Consider the following 20,184-nt stretch of genomic DNA (forward strand, 5'->3'; position numbering starts at 1 on the left):
AGAAATTAAACAGCCACAGGGAAGAAGCCCAGAAGTCACTAATCTAAAAATATTAATTCTCTTATACTTGATAAAGCAAAGAAGACCTACATTTGAAATAACAAAACTCATTATAATGGCTTAATATATTGTAATAATATGAAGGTATTCAAATATGAAACGAAAGGTAGATATCCCTTGGGGCTGGTACTGACACATGGTCTTCTCTCCATGCGTAGGCATAGTCTCTGAAATCAGACTGCATTTCCCTGTGCAGCTTGTGGTACAAAGCAGGAAGGTGAAGCAATGTGCAGGGTGGCTGCACACAAGTGAACACGCTGTTGCAGTCTGAAGTGTGGCTTGGTGAAACCCACTCAAGTAGTAAACTCCACGTGCAGTAGAGTAGGTAGAGCAGCACATGGCAGTAATTAATTTAAACCTAAAAGCATCGGGTTCTTACAATGGAAAACAGAAGTCTTTGAAGCTGCTGAGTGTACCCTAACTAGAGCTGATTGCTCTGTCCCGTGGTCCTGTGGCTCCCCTCTGCCTCCCCGCACAGGGAGGGCAGGCAGCTCTGGGCTTCCTCTCTCAGCGGGGTGGGAAAAGGAGGGAAGAACATCATCAGGAACAAGGAGAACCTCCACATGCAGTAGCATGCGTGCAGGTTGGAAGGACAAACTTCTCTGCCTTTCATCAGCCCGGAGAAAAGACGGGTCTCCCAGCGGCAGTGCTCACCCAAAGCTGAGCATCTCAGCCTCAGCATTTTACACTCCCCACAAAGCAACGTGCATCCCCAGGACGTGCTCTGTCCTCTGCCGGGGGCTGCACAGCCCGGCCCCGCAGCAGCAAGGGGCAGAGCAGGACCTGCAGCGGGGTGTGGGGTATGTGGAGGCAGAGGTGTCCTTGTAATGCTAAAAGCGTTCAGTGCTTGGTATGCAGAAGTGCAACTAATGGTAGAATATTTTTAGACAGAATGCTGGAAGACCACATTCGTTTCCAGGATATACGTTTGTATATTCTAGTGTATCAAATAGAAGTTGGATATTTCATCCAGACCTCTGCTCTTTATGGGAAATACAAGGAAGTAGGAGTAATCAGCTATTGCTAGAATCTTAATCGTGTGGTTACCCTTCTCAGCTAGCTGTCTGACAACAGCCAGCTGCCTACAACAACAACATTTAAATTGGTCATCACCCTTTGTGCCAGTGCAGTGGTATTTATGACCTGGCTTGGAAGCTACACTAACTTACCTGGACAGTGCGTGTGAAATTTGACCATGGAAAGCTCAAAGTCAGGGGAACAGAGCCCAGGCAAACAGTAGTGTTTTGGCGTTTTCCTGTGTTTTGTTGCCTGGTTTCTGTTCAGGTTGCTGTCTCAGGGTGCAGTGTTGCCGTAGCACATCCTTCTAATTGCAAGTATAATTTGTTGCTATAGAAGCTTGTAAAATAAATTGTGGTCACAATCCTAATTAGTCACTTTTCTAGCTACCTAATCCTCATCAGCCATCAGTTAAAGGTGCGTAACGTCACAAGCAATCACCAGAGACTGAAAAAACACTCACTCAAAGATCTACCATAGCACTGAGAGGTGGGTGCAGAGTTCCTTTTAGGGTAGCACTCACTCTCCCCTGCTTCCCATTCTTACCACGTGTCCTACTAAAGCCTCCCTGCTGCCCCACTGAGCCCCACATGAGCTGGCCACCCCACTGACTGCCCACAGTCCTCAGGCGCATACCCACAGGGCCAGGAGGGAGCACTCCAGTGCCAGCACATCCTCCTCCGGCTCCCTGAACGGGCAGCATGGCGGCTTTGAACACTACCATTTGTGCCCTCAGTAGAGTATTTAAAGTTTCAGTCAGTTTTGCCCAATTTAAAATCTAAGCTCCCCAGGTGACGCTGGTGCTGTCAGGTGGCAGGGCAGGGGGTGCTCTTCTCTCATTCCTTTAGACTGCAGGACAAGCTGGCAGGAGCTGTTCTCACTGCCCTACACCTCCAGCGTTGCCAGTAGCCTCCCAGATCAGCCCCTGTGGTAAATTATATGAGTTATAGAGGTAGACTCATATATGGTATATGAGTTATAGACTTTTTTTTTTTTTTTTTTTTTGCCTTCTAGACTGATCAATGGTCAACAAGGAATAACTATTAAAAATTATAGTACAAGATCGCTTCTTACTGTTACCAATGTGACAGAAGAGCATTTTGGCAACTATACCTGTGTTGCTGCCAACAAGCTTGGGACGACAAATGCCAGCCTGCCTCTCAACCGTAAGTAACGTGGACATGTGGCAAGTGTTCGTGGTTGTTTGTTTCCACATACACGGATTCAAAAGAAAAAAAAAACAGTAGTATGTTTTTGTTTTCCCTGGTTTGCTTCACAAGGCGTATAAATACCATTGCAGTCCTCAGCGGTGGGAAATAGTACACCTGGCTGTTTATTCTGTGCTGCGGAAGGGTTTCTGTTTGGAAAGTGATGATACATTTTGGGGGCATCAACAGATTATGAATCTACAAAGAAACACACAAGGAAACCCAGCCTGCTGTCAGGGTACAGCATCGCAAGTAGCATGACAAAACCTTTAAACCTTCCTGCTCAGAGCAGCGATAATTGGTGGCCAAGCACTGTAAGCACCATTAAGAGCCCTTTTGGAGAGCTTTATGGGGTGCTGCTGGGCTGCACCACTGCTGTGGGCTCACCACGGGTCGGGCTGCCCTTGGCCTCCTGAACGGGCGCTTGGGTGAGCCGAGGGGACGTGCCGCTGAATCTTCTGTTGGAAACAATAAGCACCGACGTAGGCAAAGTGCTGAGATATTTTAACATGAAGCTTACATAAAACGGGTCTCAAATGTCCTACATGAAAGATATTTTTAACCATGATTTCATAGTATTTCACATTTGTTGACTATCTAGCCATCTGCTAGTGGCATCCAAAGATGTTCATAGTTGAACTTCAGTGATAATCTGTTCTGTTTCAATAGTGATAGCACTGAAAGGCAGACGTACTCTTCCCTACATAAAGATACTCCTTACTGAGTGAAAATTGGAGTGCAGATTTTCAGTTCCTTAAATCCTAGGGTTATTACCTTCTAACTATGAAGTTTCGTTCTTATATAGTTACTCTGTGATACGTATTGTGATACATATTTGAAATTACTGCAGAAGTGTAATAAGCAGAAAATAGCACGAAGGCTTTCCTTCCGTTCTATTTAGTATTTGAGAAATCATTAACAAAGTGAAAACATCATAGCACATCTTTTAAAGAGAAAATGCAAAAAGCGAAAACAAAGGAATATTATCCTAGAAGCAGATAGTATTTGGTGCATTTGCAATTCAGAGAAGGTAACATTAAGGTTTGGTTTAATTTTGAACAGAGCAGAGCTGAGTCTGTCTCTTAGTTGCTGCTGGGATCTTATCAGCTTTATATTGTCGGGATAATAAGTACCGCGTGCCAACTGTTAAAAAGCACTTTGAGGTGCAGAGGTTGAAAATGTCAGATTAGTACCAAGTTCATTGTTACAAATAATAAAAATACATGTTCTCCATTATGAAAGAGACGGGCTATGTGAAGCAGAACAGTGTTAGAGCAAATGCTGAATTCTGGATCTGATCCTGATCTCCCTGAATGAAATACGGGGTTGGTGTTAGCTCCAAGGTTTGTCTGAAAGACTGAGATGAAATGGCTTATTTTATACTGTGATCTTTCTGATTCTAATCAAAACAAGGAGAGGTTGCCAAAAGGTGGTGATCTAGATTTCAGTTGGGAATTAAGATCAATTTACATGGGGTTGGGCATTTCTCCTTCCTCACAGTTTGCATTAGTATCATCTAGAAAGAGGTTTTTTTGTTTGTTTGTTTGTTTTTGTTTTTTTGTTTGTTTTGTTTTTTAATAAAAAGAAAAAAACCTCACAGAGTAGCAACGTATTAAATATGGATTCCTTAATACTTCAGAGGGAATTTTCTCTTGTAAAATGGTACTTGCATTTTATTTTGTTGGCAATGACAGAGCGGAACATATGCGCTGGTTCAGGTATGCGCGGGGGAAGCATCAGCAGTTACTGGTTGGTTGATAGTCAAATACGGTGTTAAGCATAATCTGATCATCACATTACTTGACAAATGTTAAAAATTAGAGATGGATGCCTTATTTTAGAGTAATTTTGAAGTGTTAGCTGCGTTGGCACGGCACAGAGCGAGGTGTGGCTGCCCTGCACCCTGCAGTGGGAGCTTGGGGACAGTGCGGCTGTGTCAGGACCACGCAGCTCTGCTGTCAGTGCTGGCACGCTGTCCAGCGTCTTGGAGGAGCTGCTAATTAGCTGCTTCTCTCTGCTCCTCGTGTATTTTAAGGAAATTCTGTATAGCAGAGAATCTGTATTTTCTTTCTTTGTACATTCCCACACTACACATAATCGGGAACTTCGCTGCGCACAGCTGGGAGCACCTCTCAGGGGCAGAACTAAGCATGGGCTCTGCTCCCAGGGTCTGCATCCTGTGCAGACACACAGCTCAAGGTTCCTAGGAGAAGGATTATTTCTTCTACTACCAGGAGGGGTTGGGTTTCAGTGATCCATGAAAGCAACCTTGAGCTAACTGAAGTCACACGGGGATGTCAGGTAACAGCTGGCTGTGTGCAGCTGCGGACCCTGGGCTGAGCAGAGGACCCGCGGTTGAACAGAGCGGTGCAGGACGGTGCCAGCAGGGTGCACGGGGCAGGAGGCTGCAGATGCTCCTCGGGGCCTCGGGGCAGGCACACCACAGAGTGCCAGGAGCCCAGCCTGCGGGGCTGGGGCATCCCACGTCCCACCAACGGAGCCAACATTGCCACTGCCCTGGCTGAAGGCTTGGTGGTCACGTCTAAGATCTAGCTATTAATAATAAATCCAGCAGCTGTAAAATGCAAAGACTGAGCCTTGCGGGAAAAATACAGAGCAGTAGTCATTCCAATAAATTAATAATGAATGGCAATTTGCTAATTATTCATGGCCAAGTCCTTCATATCATCCAAATGTGTTGTTTTTTGAAACTATTCCTGCCTGTCCTGTGGCTAAGCTTATGATGTAGAGGATCCCCCCAGAGCACCGGCGTGATGAGTGTTTGTTGGACAGTCCCATCCTGCCATCTATGGGCCTAATTTATCAGATGCTTAGTGCTGCCGTTGGTGGCTTTTCCCAGAAGTTTTGGCACTTAAGAAGAATGTAGTCTTTACTGTAAGTAAAGCCTGGACTTGCTGATTCATTAAACAGTTTCTGCAGTAAACACAATATGGTACGGGCACAGGGCAAAAGGTTCAATCTACCAGTGAGGAATGGAGTGGCCTTTTTTATAATTAAGCAGATCTTGCTTTTAAATTACTGCAATTTTAATTCAAGACAAAAGACATGTTCCTACAAACAAGTTTGCAAGGCCACCGTGATGGGAGTGAGTTGCCATTAACGCCTGGCGCTGAGGTGGGTTTATTCTACCATTTGCACTGACAAATGGCCAGAAGGGAGGCGGTTGCATTGCTGCCAGCAGCAGTGTCCCTGTGAGAGCGGCCCCTGTCCGGGCACTCTCCTGCCTCTTGGCCACACACAGCGCCCACCTGCATCCCAGCACATGGATTCGGGGCTGGATTGCTTGTTTTCTCTTTACCAAAGCTGAGTCACAGTGGAAGACTTTCTTCTCCACCTGAGCACTTGTTACATTATGGCAGGAAACTGGGCAGCTGTTGAAATCCTGCATTTATAATCTGAATGTAGATTTAATCTGTACACCTCTAGAAACTATAAATCTACTTAGGAAGAGACTGTTCACAGAGGCATAAAATTCCCTGCTACACATGAGCTCTGTGTCCCCACAAGATAAGATATACACAAAAGTCCGGATTCATGTAAACCATCACCTCACAGAAGACGAAAATAATCATCGAGTCTCTAGTAGACATGGTTTTGTTTATTCTTAGGTAAAGGTATTAGTTTGTTTGTGTTTTTAGAGAGCATCTCCTGTACATTCCTGATTATTTTGTACGAATGCTATAAATGGCTCACCCGTGAAGTGGTGCCTTCTTAAGGAAACTTGCAATACAGAGGAAGCGTCCGTGTCTGCTAGTAGCAGCTGCCATAGAAATGACTGCTCTTAAAAGGCTGGGTTTGTCTTCCACAGTGTTACAGGGAGTTGCACTTGGAGGATGTGGCTTGTACAGAAATCTTAGACATAGTGTCAGGAGTTGTTCTAAAACATAAATAATTGCGCAGGGCTGCAGCAAAGGTCAGTCGTGACGTTTGGAAGGGGAAGGAGAGCATTGCAAGGTGTGTGAGCAATGTGGTAGTATTTTCTGTGCTAATGTAATTGCTGCAGCTAAACAGAACTACTTTATTGAATAAGCATCCAACTGTGAACTTATGGTTAGTGCAACATGCTTATAATCTTGTCTCAAACATTTCTGCAAGCCAGAAAGCACCAGACCGTGCCCTCGATTTATATGCGCTGATTGCATTGTGTCCTGGTCCCTACATAAAGACTCCTAATCAAACTGCTGCGCCAATATTTTTAATACATTGAGTTTCAAGTCTGAAATGCAAAAACTTAATATTCTTCCCCAAATCTATATTAACTTACTATAAACAACACACTGGATGTAATGATATGCGTGCTCCTTAGTATCATGGGAGCAGCATTGGATATGTCTAAGGGAACGGGCGATCAGAGGCACCGTGGGTATCTGCAGAGCGGTGTACTGGTCTTGCAATGCCACATCTTCTAAATAAAGTTAGTACTGAGACAGAAAGACATTTTCCTTGGCAATTTCCTGGCAGTCTTAGTCATGGGATAGGAATCTGCAAACTTTCCCCCTTCTGCCGTTGGAGCCATAAAAATCAAAGCAAGCAGGGATTTAGGGGACTTCAGAGATTGTGCCAGTCGTCTGACCGAGGGCATGGCAATGATACTCCTGGCAGCTGTCAGACCCGCTCCCCATCGTCCATGACCATCACAGTCAGGCTGGACCCAGGTGGTCTTTAAGGCCCCTTCCATCCCAAACCACCCTGCAGTTCTGTGACTCTGTGACCCAGTCGTGGTCCCAGGCTGCGGTGGCTGTGCTGCTGGGCAGCACGGTGCCAGGCCCATCCTGTGTGCTGGCTGCAGCCCCGACCTCCTTCACCTGGAGCAGAAGTTATCCCGCCCAGAACCACGTGCTAGCGATGCCAGCAGCTGCATCACCGCTGTGCCACCCCTTCTGGGCTCTGGGGAAGCTCCCCCGGCTGCCTGCCAGCCCCAGAGGGACAGCGCTGGCACAGGTGCTGTTAGCAGCAGTAACCTAGGGGGCTGTTAGAAACCACGTGAAGACTGCTTGGGACTTCTGCTCATATGGTTTGTTGTCATTGTAAAACTCAGCAGTTTATTTTTATTGACAGAAATTGCATTTTACTGTATTTTCCGATGTGAAAAAATCCTATTGTTTAGCTTTGGCTGACCTACCACATTTGACATTTCTCGAAAGAAATTTACTCCCCGTGGAAATTCCCTTTGTGTCCACAGTTTCAACCCTTGTCCAATTACCTAAGAAATATTTTACTATTTTACTTCTCAAATGCTGGTCCTCAGAACAAATCACCCTTTAATTGGCATTGTTTTACATTATGTCTTAGTCAGGTGGGACAGCTTGCACACACACGAATTGCTTAGATATATCCATACAGCTATAAAAATTTATGTGAAAATTCCTGTATTCAGTAGAAGCCTATTCAAAGACTACTGCAGTCAGCCAAAGACGTTTAATGATGTAACAAGGTTTGGCTCAAGTTCAAAGTCTCCTGCAGGCATCACAGTGCAGAGAACTGGTTCGATAGCCCCAGATTTTTCATTTGGGGTGCCCGGTCCTGCCGCCAGGGCTGCAGTCGGTACCCCAACCTGCTTCCCCAGCTCCTGCTGAACATGAAGCAAAAGCCTCTGCCTTCACTTCCCAGGAGTGGTGTTGGACAAGAAGCAGATTTGCAATCCATTTTGGGGCCTCAAAATCATTTGTAAAGGGATTGTAAAATGCCCGAGCCAACACACTTCTTGTGGTGGCTGTAAGGGACATCTGGGTGAGGGTCAGCCAGGTCCATGCCTATAGGTTTTCATGGTATGTCCCTTAACAAAGCCAGGTCAAACCTTTTTGTGGTGTGTTGTCCCATCTGGAAACTCATAACGTCTGTCCTACATTTCTTCTGTTACAGACTGAAGGTAATTTGTTCTGCCCTTGGTTTTGCTCGCCATGTCCTAGTTGGCCTGACAGGGCTGGCTGCAGCGGGAGAGGTGAGGCGCCGCGGGAAGGAGCTGGAGACGGAGCCTGAGAGGGACACCCAGCTCCTGGTCCTGTGGTTGAATCAGGGAATTAGGGAAGGGAGTTATAAATCTGGAAGTCAGTTCCTTGGGGACCTGCCTCAAAGATCAAGGTATTCTTCCAGGAGATTTTAATTGAGTGAATGTTTTCCTAATGGAAAACCACTACCTGAAACCTTCCAACGCCTGCAGTGTGATTCACAGCAAGGCACAAACCTCTCTTGTCTCCCCTTTCTCACACAGGGTAAAAAGCAGATGAATGATGCAGTTGAACAGTGCACAAGTAAAACCGAGTTTTCTTAAATCAGAAATACACCTGAGGGACTGGTTTCCTAAAGTCCTGCTGAGACAGGTAGCCCAGCAGTGTTAAAAAATCAGCACCTTGAATTCATATATTCACACAGAATAAGACAAATGGCCAAATCTTCCATTTATGCAAGTCATAATAATTCTGTTAGATGTTGGGTTTGAGATGCTTCCATAAGCATGCCAAGTACTGCTCCGGGTAGCAATTACTGGGAGTTAAGGACAAATTTTCTCTATATCCATTTTCCAGGTTGAGCTTTATTCTGAATTATGTGACAATGTGACTGAGATGGGACTGGGTAGAAATAACCAGTCCAAGTAAAACCAGTCACGTATGATTCTCCTTGACATTTAGAAGAAACTTTAAAGGCCTAAAAGCATATTTGTGTTTGAGGGGAAAAAATGGCTTTACTGTGGATTCTTACAGAAGTTGCCTTGTTGCCTTTTATGTTCCCTTTCATTGAATTTGTATTCATATTCTTAAACTGTGTAGTTGTAGCCGTATGTTTTAGACATGTATTTCTACTGAAAAATGATGATTTGGAGAGGCTGAAGTATGTGTAGAAGCGTGTCTAGCAGCATATCTAGATCTTCACTCTAAGTATCAGTTAATTACAGTGATTAAAACATTCAAGGTGATCTAAGGAGCTCCCCTACAACATGCCCCTGTCAGGGGGAGGCGCACCAGAGGTCAGAGCTCCTTTTGAGCTGGAGTTTCTTTTCATGATACAGAAGGGGTAGGAAAACTTGAAGTTAACTTCTCAGAAAAACTGAAAAATCCAAAGAAAACGCATAACAAAGTGTGGGAAAGCTAGAAGTGCTATAAATACCGAAATAAATATATTTTACGACTCAATCTGGTATGCAGACTGCAGACAGTATGAGAAATTCTGCAGAATGGGGGGGGGGAGGGAGGGAGGGAAGGTTCATAAAGGGGTAGTAGGAAACAAAGGGTGAAAAAATCCTCTGTCAAGAGATTAGAGATGAGTACTGTTTATCTTGTAAAGCAGAAGGCTTACTGAAATACTGGCTAGCCTACAGAAGGCATATTAGAAAGTTTTCTCTTAAAACAAGCCCAAAAGAGCTTTAACTAATCAGTGGCAGGTTTCACCCCAAATGCAAAACACTTGTTCATTAAAAATATACTGTTAAATGGAGAATCTGTTTTTATAAGATGTTGTTCAGGCCAAGGTTTATGGGACTTTGAAAAAAAATTAGCTATTGATCAAGAATAACAACAAAAAAGAATAAAATAAAATCATGAAAAACATAGAATTGATTTTAAACTCAAGACTTCTGTATTTAAGTGATTATCTGATTACTACACATTAGGTGAAAGCCTGAATTCTGCTCATGTTACCTGTTGGGAACTTCTTTTTTTATATTTTTTAAATTATTTTTTTAACAGCAACACAAATATGATTTGACTAACAGAGAAGATGATTTACAAACTAAATTCTAGGTTATTTAACAGAAACAGTCACTTGAAACCAAACAATATTTATCTGAAAAATTTGCTTGCATATATCATGCCATGTGTTCTCTAATAAGATTACTAAAAAAATAGATGTAGATGATCTCCACAGCATTTATTTACATTTCCCTCAAAGCTGTGACATATTCCTAAGCATCCAGTTTGTGAAGTGAGGAAAATTAGAAAGAAATTTCTTTTTTTTTTTTCTTCTTCTTTTTTTTTTTTTTTCCCCTGCAGGAAAGCTAAAAATAGATTCAGAGGTTTAAAACTGAGAGCTTTCTCTGTGAGCCCACACTATAAACACTATCTCTTCTGTACTCAATCACCTAAGAAATAAAATGCTGAGATATTTCAGTAAGTCTCTCAAATAAAGAACTCAAGCAATGTTTTCCTTAATTCAACCTACAGATTTATCTTTTTCTAAACCTCAGACAACAACCATTAGCAGCAGATACTTAGATATTTCTTGTAATATTAGAAATATTTAGTGAAAAAGATCTGTGATTTATTTTTCAGAAATACACTTTTTTTCCATGCATTATCACAAGTAACAAAACAGATATCTTGACTTTATAATGGTCTGCTTTGAAGCCTTTACAACAGTAATCTGAATTTTACTATGCAGTAAGATGCTGTTTCTGTCATAGACCTTTTCTGTAAAATAGATTCAGATTTTCAGATTATGCAATATTTAGATTTCATGAATTTTATTCAAACATAAAAAAACTTTGAGAACCTGATTGTTTATCTTCTGTTAATTTGCTCAGTTAAAACACTATACCTAGAAAAAGAATAAAATGTTTAATTATAAATTATGGGGGACGTGAAGGAGAAAACAACAAATCCCATGAAGTAATTACACCATAAACTAAAGGTACCACACAATATAGCACTGATGTACAGCTTTTATTTATTTAGCCAATAAAAAGTACATCTGGTACCAGTCCCTTTTCTTTGCTAATGCAGTTGCTGAGCTTTCCACGGTGTTGCAAATCTGTAAGAAAATGTCCTTCAGATTAGAGAAACAAACTTTGGAGTGAACAAAGTTTTGTCTAAATCAATAGAGATTTAAATGCTTTCTAAATTATAGTTTTACGGCTAAAGATAGTTAGCTGTGCATTTTGTCATCTTCATTTTTTAAGCAATGTAATTTCATTGTTCTTCTTAACCTGGAGATGAGATTAAAAAATAAATTCCTGAGCAAGTGGTTGATGTTCTGAGGCAAAATAGCACTTTTTGTGAAATACCAAAAGGCTTTCCCTGAATTCAGATTTCTGAATTTCAGTACGTCGCCCATCAGACGTGTGCTGTCCCACCAAGGAAGCTTTGCCAGCCAGTCTGTTTGTGCTTGCGAATGAAAGGCTTCTTCTTGACCTTTCTGCATTTGCTCTCGACCAGCAGTTGCTTAAAGTGCTTTGGGCTCTGTAAATACTGCTCCATAGCCTGGTGCACAGCCGGAGCAGGTCGGCACATCCAGGATACACAAGGGGCAATGCAGGTGAGAAAGGGGTCTCGGCTCGATGTGGTCTTCGTAGCTGTTGTACAGAACACCCTACAAAACTTGCATTAGTCTAAGCAAAATTCCCCATCTGGGGCACGAAACTATCACTCCGACTCTTGTATGAAGAGTTTCCCCAAGTGCCTGGGGCTTTTCTTGGACATAAAAGTGCTCCCACTCATCCTCTCTGTGCACTTGCACAGTGATGGGCTCAGCACTTGGGGGTCAGGAGCGCGGTGTGCCCAGCCTGCCGGCAGCAGCTGTGGTGGGAGACAGTTACTGAGCTGCTAATTATTTTTAATTTCTGCTGGGAGCTCAGTTTGTCCAGGGTTTTGGAACCGGGACCTGGCTGTGATGCTGCATGTGACAACAGAGTGAAAGGAAATTGCCCTTGAATAAATATTTGAGTAATGCTGGTCAAGCAAAGCAAAGCCTCGAGTAGATTGTCTCTACGTGTTAATCAGTGCACTAAAGCCCTGCCTGGGAGAAGAACCATTTAGGCTAAGGGATGAAGCCAGTCCAAAAATGAATGGATATGGTCTTGTCATGAACAAATCCAGGCTGAGAGTGGAAGATTTCTAACTGATGGGACAGCTGGGTTCTGCACCATTCTTCCATGGGGAGCCATGGGGAAAGCAGACACAGTTTTTCAACCACAAAGTTTAGTGAGTTTATCAAAGGGATTTGTTTTCAGTGCTAAAGAAATGAACCTAAAGCCTCAAGCCTGCTCCACAGAAAAAAAATCACAAAGAGAAGATGCAATTTCCTTTCTGCTGTCTCCCCTTGGAAGGTGTGTGCAGGGAAGCCCCTGGTCCTCCTGCACTCCCAGTGGCTCCAGGTGGCCTTGAGCTTTGAACACAGCCCTAGGTTTATGCAGTTCTCACCCTCTCCTCTGGGATAGCAATCCACATTTGCAGGGATCTCAACAGCTCAGTTGTCTTGTCTTTGATTTTGCTGAAAGTACAGTATCCAAAAGAACAGAGAAGACTCTTTCCAGAAATAATATGCTCAGCTCTTGCGTGCTACTGGTATACTGATAACGTGTTCCTAGTCGTCCACCTGTGTGACAAGACTCCACGCTGCAGCATGCTGCTTGGGTTTACGGCTCAGGCTGAGCAGAAGCAGCAGCAGAAGGGCAGGTCCACCTTGGGCCTTGGCAGGGAGTCCTCCTTGTTTGGGGTTGGATATTCTGAGGCAGGATCCTGACACCTGAATAACAGGTAATACAGTGTTTTGTACTTCCCTACTTTGACCAGGAAAAAGTTACATGCTTTGACAAGTCACCACAGTCTGAGGAATCACAATCCCTCACCGGAGAGGATAAGTGAGTTCTTTGCAAAGTACCTGCTGCTGTTTATGTTAACCCACTGGTGTGCATGCTCGGATCCTCTGTGTTCTTGTAGGCTATTTGCAGCAAACTTCTGTTCCTTGATCTCAGCTTTTAATAGCTCCCTAGGCAATAAAAGCATTTCCTTCCTCTGTGTGTCTGCATGATGACTTGTTCTAGAGATCTGTTTCTCTTCTACCTATTTTCTAAACCACACCTGTGCCAAATGAGAAGCAGTTGTGCTTCTCTGTAACTCATTTATCACTTGAATAATCCACATGAACTTTCACCGTTGTGTTCCTCTCCTTTCTCTTGGAGGCTAACTCAGAGCACTTCGTAGCATTATGTGGCTCTGTTTTTCTTGGAAAAGTTCAAAGTCAAATCATATAATGTGCTCCTTCTGCAACTCTGGCTAGGGATGTGCAACTCTAACTCCAGCTTAATTAAGTTTCCTTTTACAGACATTATAGATGGTTTGTGAATTTCATCATGACATTGGCACATTTCACCATGTAATTTATAGAAATTTATAATGATTCATTTGATAGGCATTGTCTGCGGATTTCAGTTCATCAGGGATCAGTAGAGCTATAATTACATAGTAATTATTAAATAATTATTCACAAATTGCTATGCCAGTGAGATCAAATATCAGAGCAGTTGAGCAGCATCTAGCTCTTCTAAGCACTTGTGATATACATACAAGGGCTGCGGAGATCAGGGTGCTTCCTCTAAACCTGCTGTAGAGCGTGGAGCAGGCAAGAAACTCATCAAAATTAAAATGAAACTTGAGTTCAGGAAAGAGTTGTCAATGCCTGCATTGCCAGAGCTGGAAGTGGCAGGACAAGACTTTCACCGTTCCACAAACAGCTTTCTCATCTAAGCGTATACCTCAGTGTGATACAATATCCCGTGGAAAAATGGGAAAAGCAGAACTACTCTTGCTGGTTGCAGAGCGCAGCCTTTTACAGTGCTTCTGGCCCACAGATAAAATCTTTTGCACAGCCTGGATCAGGCATACACATGAGAGAGCAAGTGCTGCCAGGCAGACCAAGGAAAGCCAACGGGTTTGGGGTCAGCTTTTGGGATGGGGCTGCCCCTCCTGCAGGTAGCGCGCAGCTCCCGCTGTGTGCCCCAAAAAGCAAGGGCACCTCCCTGCATCCAGGCTGCCTGTCCCGCAGTTCGGCAGGGTGACAAATGTTCTTTTCTGACTCGGCTTTATGCAATTATATATTTACTACTTTATGCTTATTGCCATGAACCTGGCAGAAACATTTGTTCAGAAGTGTTATCGGTGGCAGGCCCACCGCTATAAACACAGCAAGGAGGTAGCTCGGTGGCACGCACCGCATTGCATCTCCGAGGCGTGTTTTGCCTTATTTGCTTCCAGAAATATAACGACGGTTGTGCAGATTTAAAGAATGACCTCTGAGAACAAGAATATAATTGTTGGGAAGTGAGAGCAATGCTAATCATATGTTTCTGAACAGCAAAAATGCTAACAGATTTCTGTGTCTACATTATTCATGAGGTTTCAATGTATACATATGAATGAAGGACAGAGCTAAAAAGAAGCAGACCAGTTTGTCACTTTTCCTTCATTTTGTTGTGGCCTCAACAGCTGTAAAAATAATTAAAGCAGCAGTTTTCTCTGGAAAAAATCTGAAATAGGAAATAAGAAGGAACATGTAAATACAGTATGTCCTCTATAATATTAGAAGTTGAATAAGTATATAAAAATATTTTATTTCATGTAACTTTCATTATGTAGACATAATTAAAATATTGATAGGAACTAGAAATCCAGTAAGTTTCTCTATTTGCTTCACCTTTTTTTTTTTTTGCCTATATCATAGACCACACATAGGTGACATGACACCAGGAAAGAAGTAGACTCATTAGCAGTCTCATTAAACCTCTGGCATCAGAAGAATTTCATATTCAGTATCATGGCCCTGAAAATTAGGCTGTCTATCTTTTCTGTTTCTTTGTTCGCTGTGCACTGTGGCCATGCTGCTCTGTTCTGTAAACTTGAGTTAGAACAAGCTGGGAGGGGGTTAGTTAAGCATTTATAGATTACTTTCAGAAGACTCTGAAGATGTTCCCTTTACTCTTCCAGAAACAGAACCGTTTCTTCTCCTTCATTCATTTTAATTAAGAACCATGCCATTTACTTTAAAGCTTTTTCTTTTGTGAGGATCATCCTCGCTGGTTTCCAGCGAGATGCTTCACATGTGCAATGGAAGGAAATTTTATAAATCATATCCGCAACAGTGCTCTTCAGGTAAAAGTTACAGGAAAAATTGTAAACCATGTGGAAGTCTTCTTAAATACAGGTCCTCCATAGATGTCTGCAAACTGGCTCTGCCATTTCTGGTGATTCTTTGTAGTGCCTGGTCGCTGAGAGAAGTGCTTTTTGTTTGACAACAACATCCTCTTGGTGCGTTTTCTCAGAATGCAAAAGTTCGGGCTGAGGTATCCCTCCTTTGGGAAAGCAAAGAGTTCATAAACTGCGGTTGGTGTCCCTAGGATAGAAGTTGGGTGCTTTAGAAACCGTTGTGCAGACACCTGAAGGGTCCTCGATTGCTTTGGAAAAAAACTACCCTGCGTGACTTTCTGTGGAATCAGCAGTCTGTCCCTAATAGCTGGGTGCCCAGACAGTTTAGATAACTGTGGTGTTTGGCAAAAAAAGCAAGGTCTGCAAGTTCTGAGGTCTGTGCTGAAATCTGTAAAGATCTCATTATGCAAATTATTTTTCTTCCTTGAAATGAGTTATGCTTTACTTTTTCATTTTTGAGTGCTTTAGTCTTGTGAATGTCAGTGCAAATATAAGACCTTAAACTAGTGGGTATATTTTTGCAATACTCTAAAAGAAGGCTGCAGTATGGATGGGGGCTTTTGCAAAAATCCCTTTGCTCAGGATGAAAGGTTCCCTGATTTGTTCATCTCCTCAGACTGCAGGCATTCCTGAGAAAGATGAAGCCTTGAGCAAATACAGGTGTTACAAAGGCAAAACTCTTGTCATTAGGGTTGGGGGGAAGTACTGAAACTGAATATGTTAACTGGCAAGAATATCAAATGCATGACGGGTATTTTAAATAGTATTTTGAATGTCTTGTGTGTGGTTCTCTCATCCAACTAAAAAAAGAAATACGCCCACCTCCTGGACAGTTTTTTTCATGCTATAAAATATTTTATCCCATATAAAGTGATTATTCATTCTGGAACTTACTAAAATGAAAATTAAAAGGTAAAGACTTGGGTAGACTCCACAGTTAAGCAATGTGTTATTGCACAAGAAAATCAAATTCCATTGGAATTTTAAGTAAAACTCTAGAATCGTCCCAGGACTTTCTGTGTGCCAGCTGAGTGTGCGTGCTCAGGCCTGGCACTCCACAGCGATGAATTTCAGTGAGTGCCTTCATTAGCTTTCATTGAGCTTCTTTTAAAAGGATACACTAAATCACTAAATGGTGTCATTAACATCGTTTTCTACAGGCTTCAAAATATCGGGATATTTATTGAAAAAAAATCTTGCTATCAAGCAAAACCAAGCTACATTAGGTGCAGCATAGTGAGGATGGCAAGAAGGATGGAATGTGTAAACTGCTTAGCAATTTCAGGTTTCAAATTCAAAGTTGTTGTGTTGTGTTTTTTTTAAATGTCCCCCAGACATTGAGCTATTAAATACTTGTCATCCTGTAATAAAGGAACAAACCATTTTAATGAAATAAACCATCACTTGGCAATTAAGGTGTAATAAGTCAAACGTGTAAAGGAGCTCAACTTGTAATTGCAAGATATTAATGGTGAGTAAAAGACACAGAATAAATTAAGGTCATGTCTGTCCCCAATCCACTTGCACTTTCCATCCAAAAGATTTATTATTAAATATGTTTTTCCATTTACCATTGTACTCAAACAGTCTTTGGTTTACCTAGGCTTAAGGAGCTTTATTTCAAAGGAAATCATTAATCTTCAGCATAGCTGACATAGCCCAGGGGAGATTAGATTAAATAAGCCTGGTTAATTATCAAAGGCCAAAAATGAAAATAGTTGTGAGGTTTTTCTTTCAATGAATCCATATGTTAGTATTTGATTGCCAGCTACATTCTAGACCAGTTATTGATTTATCTAATACATGGAAAGTCTAAATATTATTACAGCGAAATCCAACAATTTTACTGATGCAGACAGTAAGAAACAAGCTTTCTTTATTCTTATGTTACAGAATGCTTTCCATATGATCTGTAAGTGTGCTAGTCTGGTGGCATCATGTTTTGACATTTTTTCAGAGTTAGAAATGGCACTCTCATTAGATAAGGTGCTGCTGATACAACCACCTGTCCTATAATGAAATACCTCATAAAGTTGGGGGGAGTGGTTCCTATGCAGTGTATGTAAAAGCCATTGTAGTGTGAATATGAATATCTAATCATGCATTTTCAAATCATTTGCATTTATCTTAGCAAAACACATGGCGTTTTAAACTGAGTATAAGGAAATTGGATTTTTAGAGTATTGATGATTAATATCGAGATTGCAAAACACTAGAATAAATAAGAATAATGCTAGAAGGAGGAAAAATTGAGTTTGTGCTGATGCTATGGTTTTGTCAAATGAAATGAGTGTCCTTTCTTCGTTGTGTGTCTGACTGCACCCCTGTATACTCCTCTGCTTTCGTAAGAAAATCCTATTGAGCAGAGTGGATTTCCATACTCTTGTGTGTGCCATATCCTAAAACGCAATTTCAAGAACCATCAATTTTTAGCTGAAGGCAACTTGTGCTTCCTCCTGTAGTCGTTTCACACATGGGATCCAAATACCTGAAGAGTGGCAGCAGCTGATGTTACAATGTTGAGGGCTACAGAAATCAATTAAAATATTTCATAGTTTCTGTTCATCATAGCTATTATAAAATAGGATAGACTTTCAGTCACTAGAATAATGAAAAATAAAAAAATATATATTTCAGATGTGTAGAACTTTGCTTTTTGTTCTGAAATACAGTATTTGAGTGTAGTGTATGATTTTAATGATAATGGGAAAGATTGTTCATTTTTAAAAACTGGCATCCTCCTAATAATATCAATTACACTAGCCAAAACAATTTCATTTGCGAGCAGCTGCAGAGTGTAAAAATAGGCTCTCTTTGAAATAAAAAACTGAGTCCATAGCTTTAACTCATCTCTTCTTCTGCAATGGCCCCAGTGATGGGCTGGTGCTGGTCTTGTGCTGGGAGGGTCTTCATGGCACTGGAAAGAGCCCCATCATTTCTGTACATCTGAAGAATTTTCCTTTCGTCGTGGATTGACCTGGGCTCTGCCATGGTGCTAACACCCACTGGGAGCAGCCGGAGAGTGCAGGTGGATGGCCCCAGTGTCAGCAGCAACGTACGCCTGCATCTGCAGCCGTGCAGCCCAGGGACGGCGCCTGTCACACGTCGAGGCACCCGGCTTTGCTTCAGGGAGGCTGGTAAGTGGAAAGATCATTGCTAAGCCTCTGGCTCTTCCCTTTCTAAGCATGGAGCAGTACTGGATTGGTTCAATGTCAGTGAAAGCCTTCTGTGCTTTGTGATGTGTGGCTTTTAAAGGCCTTGGGTGGCAGAGAATATCCCTACAGTCTTCACAGACACACACATATATATATATACAGTTTAAATATTATTAATATGAAATTAATTAGAATATTTGAAGCAGAACTGGGCTCCAGCAGTGCCATCCACAAAGATGCTTTGTTTTCTGTTACTTCGGAGGCGATAGTTTTTTAAGGGGTAAAATCGTCTCAGCAGACTCAGAAGGGCAAGTACTGAGTCCAGGTGCTTCATGAGCCTTGTCCTTCCCAATTTCTCACTAAAGGTGGGAGTACATGAGGAGTAGGGAAGGGTACTGTGAACAGGAACCTCGTGCTGTCACAAGTTCTGTGTATTGTTGATGGATAATATTTTGCAAGCTATAGAGGAGGTGGGGAAGGAAGGGGAGTGGGAATACTGACTGACCCCTCTTCTCTTTGTGTTTGTACAGAACCGGTGCTGGAAAAGCAGCCACCTCCGAGAGGAAGGAGACCGAAGGCCTACATCTGATGTGGCCCCGTTGTGTTCCACACTCCTGCAAACCTCGTATTTTTGTATCTTCACCATTGCTGCTCCCTTTTGGGATCTAACGCTGTACTAACGCGTGGCTGGCAGCCCCACCAGCACGGGAGGTGCGGCTCCAGGGGAGCTGCAGTGCAGCCCCTCCCCTGCAGCCCGGACGGGGTTGTGCAGGGCTGAGCAAACAATAAATTAACTTGCAACACCAAGGGGTTTCAGTGATTACATCTCCATTAAACAGCAAGCAGGTTTGGGTTCTATCAAATTTCTTTTTAATTCGATTTTATTTAAACTTGCCGTGTTAGAAAACTTGCAGTGTATGCAAGTGCAGACTGGGGTTTTTGTAGTTCTTGTGGCTTTACCAGCAGATCCTCCTGTGGGGACCGCAGCATTTTGTAACTGGACGCATCCAGCGCCAGTTTGAGGTCTGCTGCGTTCCTGAATTATGGCCCCACTCGGCAGATTGCGGTGTGTCAATGAAACTGTTCACAGTGCTGATGTGGTAAAGTCCACGAGGACAAACTGTGTTTGGGGGAAAACTGACGACACCTTTCTGTGTGGGACTGTACGGTTAGGTTTGAGCCCAGTGGCGCTGGCTGTGCTGCGTGGGCAGGGGGCAGGGGGATCGAGCTGTACCTCATGGGGAAGGACGGTTCAGCGGGGTGTGCGGGTGTCAGGAGTAGTGATGCACCCGTCGCTGTCATGTCTGGGCATTGTGAATGGGAGATGTGAAGGATTTTGGGGTGTGTGCCGTGGGTGCTGCTGTGCCTGCTCGTGGTGGTTTGGGGAGATGGGAGGAGGGGATGGGGCCCTTGCGCTCGGGCTTGCTGCGGCCCTGCCCACGCACTGGGGGCTCGCAGGCGGGTGCACTGCAGGCAGCAGACAGAAGTGTTGTATTGCTCGCTTCTGCTGAGGTTTTTTTGTATTCCCTTGGGAAGAGAGGTGGCTGCACACCATCGAGATGCTGGGACTGGCAGAACTGCTGGGCCAGCGAACGTGAACCCCTTGTGGCGCGGGCTGCTCCCAGGCAACCCCTTCCGAACTGGCTGGGTTTCCTCTCGGCAGGAGCTGGTTTTCCTTCACAGGACCCCTGCTGGGGGGGCAGCGTGAGGGCAGCAGTGTGTAAAGGCTGCAAGGCCACTGCTGACTCTGAATGTGCCCACTCAGTCCCTGCCTGTTGGCTCGTGCATTGCTCGGTGCAGAGCCCGACCGCT

At 43.2% G+C, this 20,184-nt stretch overlaps 1 protein-coding gene across 1 annotated transcript in view; it reads left to right on the forward strand.

Moving 5' to 3' along the window:
* Nucleotides 1-20,184, forward strand: part of NEGR1 (neuronal growth regulator 1) — a gene marked incomplete at both ends in the record, with an annotated part of 237,853 nt that overhangs the window by 186,184 nt on the left and 31,485 nt on the right. The window contains one exon of the mRNA XM_084290681.1: nt 2,092-2,243. Within this exon, the coding sequence (XP_084146807.1) occupies nt 2,092-2,243 (152 nt within the window). The remainder of the gene's footprint in view (nt 1-2,091; nt 2,244-20,184) is intronic.

This window comes from Netta rufina (genome assembly GCF_964035555.1).
Source record: "Netta rufina genome assembly, chromosome: 8".
NCBI lineage: Eukaryota > Metazoa > Chordata > Aves > Anseriformes > Anatidae > Netta > Netta rufina.